Below are 1,685 nucleotides of genomic sequence, written 5' to 3'. Positions count from 1 at the left end.
ATGGCCTTGGAGCGAATCAAAACGCAGTATTTTGTGTTTGAACGAATCAAACAGTAAGAAGAGTTCATTTTTGACCAATCAAAAGGCTGGAACGCACACACGTGACAAACAGACACACACACACACACACACACACACAGACAGACACACTTACTACTTTATATATATAGACTAGTGAACGTGACCCGGCTTCGCACGGGTGGGGGTGCGTGTGATGTGAATTAGTGCTGGTTGGGGTTTGATGTGCATAAGTGGACTAATCTAGGATTGGCAGTTACACCTCACCTCTGCTGTAAGAAGAGTCGGCATCGTTGTCAAACTCACAAACTGATTTTGTGTTTGGTGAGGCCAACGTGTCTGATGCAAGACAGGCGGGGCAGAGATGGATGTGCATGTGGTCCACGACATCAAGTTCATGTTCGTGCCAACGTGTCTGATGCAAAAACGGTAGATGTGGAGATTGTTGCTTAATGGTGATGTGCACGACACCGGGTTTATGTTCGTGCCAGCGTGTCTGAAGCGAAACAGTCGCGTTAGAGGTGCAGATCTGTGGCTTAGCCGTTGGGTCCACGACACCGAGTTTGAGTTCGTGCCAGCGTGTCTGATGCGAAACAGGCGTGTTAGAGGTGGAGTTGTGTCGCATAGTAGTGGGGTCCACGACAGGAATTCATGTCGCGCAATGCGTGCATGATGCGGTGCGACATGAGGGTAGGCATGTCTAACGCAAACTGAGGTGGTTGTACGGCACTGGGTTCGTGCTCGAGCGAACCCAGTGTCGTACATCCACCTCAGTCGCTGTTTCTGTAGGTTTTGGTGTCAACATTCTGTCAGCAAGCACGAAGTTTGGCCGAAGCAGGGATCATGACACTGGGTTGGTGTTGGTGTATTATGCACCGTTCGTGCAAGTTAGGGTGTTGTCGTAGTGTCAGCGTGCCCAAATGAAAGGAGAGGCGAGGGGTAAGGGATGGGTTGCTTGAATAAGAATCACGGCACAGGGTTCGTCGCGTTGTGTTCATAAACGGGGGTTCTGAAGATGGGTCGCTTGGAGGTAGGGGCAAGTTGTCCGGGTCGCTGCTGTGAATACCGTCAACAGGGATGAACGTAAGAGATTGGATTACTTGAGAGCCGGAGATTGAAGAACCTGAAATGACAAAGTTGAATTACACGAAGTTGATCTAATTATCTAAAACTTGAGTGTAGACGACATTCTTGGTGGAGCCACTTGGAGCGAAGACGTATGATGTGCTTTTGGAACCAACACGCGAGCAAGCAACATACAATTGCCCGTGAGAGAAGCAGGGAGTTTCCAAGTCGGAGCCCATGACTTTGAGCGATTGGCCTTGGGACTTGTTGATGGTCATCGAAAATGCAAGTCGGACAGGGAATTGAACTCGCTTGAAGGGAAACGGCAAGTCTTTTCCAAGCACAGGGATCCGAGGAATAAGGACCGTCGTATTCTTGGCGCAGCCCGTGAGAATCACTGCCTCAATGAGATTTCTCTTCAAAGCAGTGATGCAAAGCCTTGTTCCGTTGCACAGCCTTGGTGCATCGAGGTTGCGAAGCAAAATGACCGGCGCACCAACCTTGAGCTTGAGGTCGTGCTGCGGAAGTCCTGATGGGTTTTGAGAGTTCAAGAACTCAACAGGAAAGTTGACGGCTTCGCTTTCTTCAATGGTCTTGTCGAA

At 49.7% G+C, this 1,685-nt stretch overlaps 1 protein-coding gene across 1 annotated transcript; it reads right to left on the bottom strand.

Annotated features, from left to right (window-relative positions):
• Positions 1 to 620: 620 nt before the first annotated feature.
• On the bottom strand, positions 621 to 1,361 carry H257_19492 (hypothetical protein; the record flags this gene model as incomplete). Its single annotated transcript, XM_009848633.1, has 2 exons — positions 621 to 747; positions 1,279 to 1,361. The coding sequence occupies 2 exons, from the start codon at positions 1,359 to 1,361 to the stop codon at positions 621 to 623; spliced, it is 210 nt and encodes a 69-aa protein (XP_009846935.1).
• Positions 1,362 to 1,685: the final 324 nt, after the last annotated feature.

The sequence above is a fragment of the Aphanomyces astaci genome (assembly GCF_000520075.1).
Source record: "Aphanomyces astaci strain APO3 unplaced genomic scaffold supercont1.688, whole genome shotgun sequence".
Lineage (NCBI taxonomy): Eukaryota > Oomycota > Saprolegniomycetes > Saprolegniales > Verrucalvaceae > Aphanomyces > Aphanomyces astaci.
This window is presented reverse-complemented; position numbering and strand designations above follow the sequence as displayed.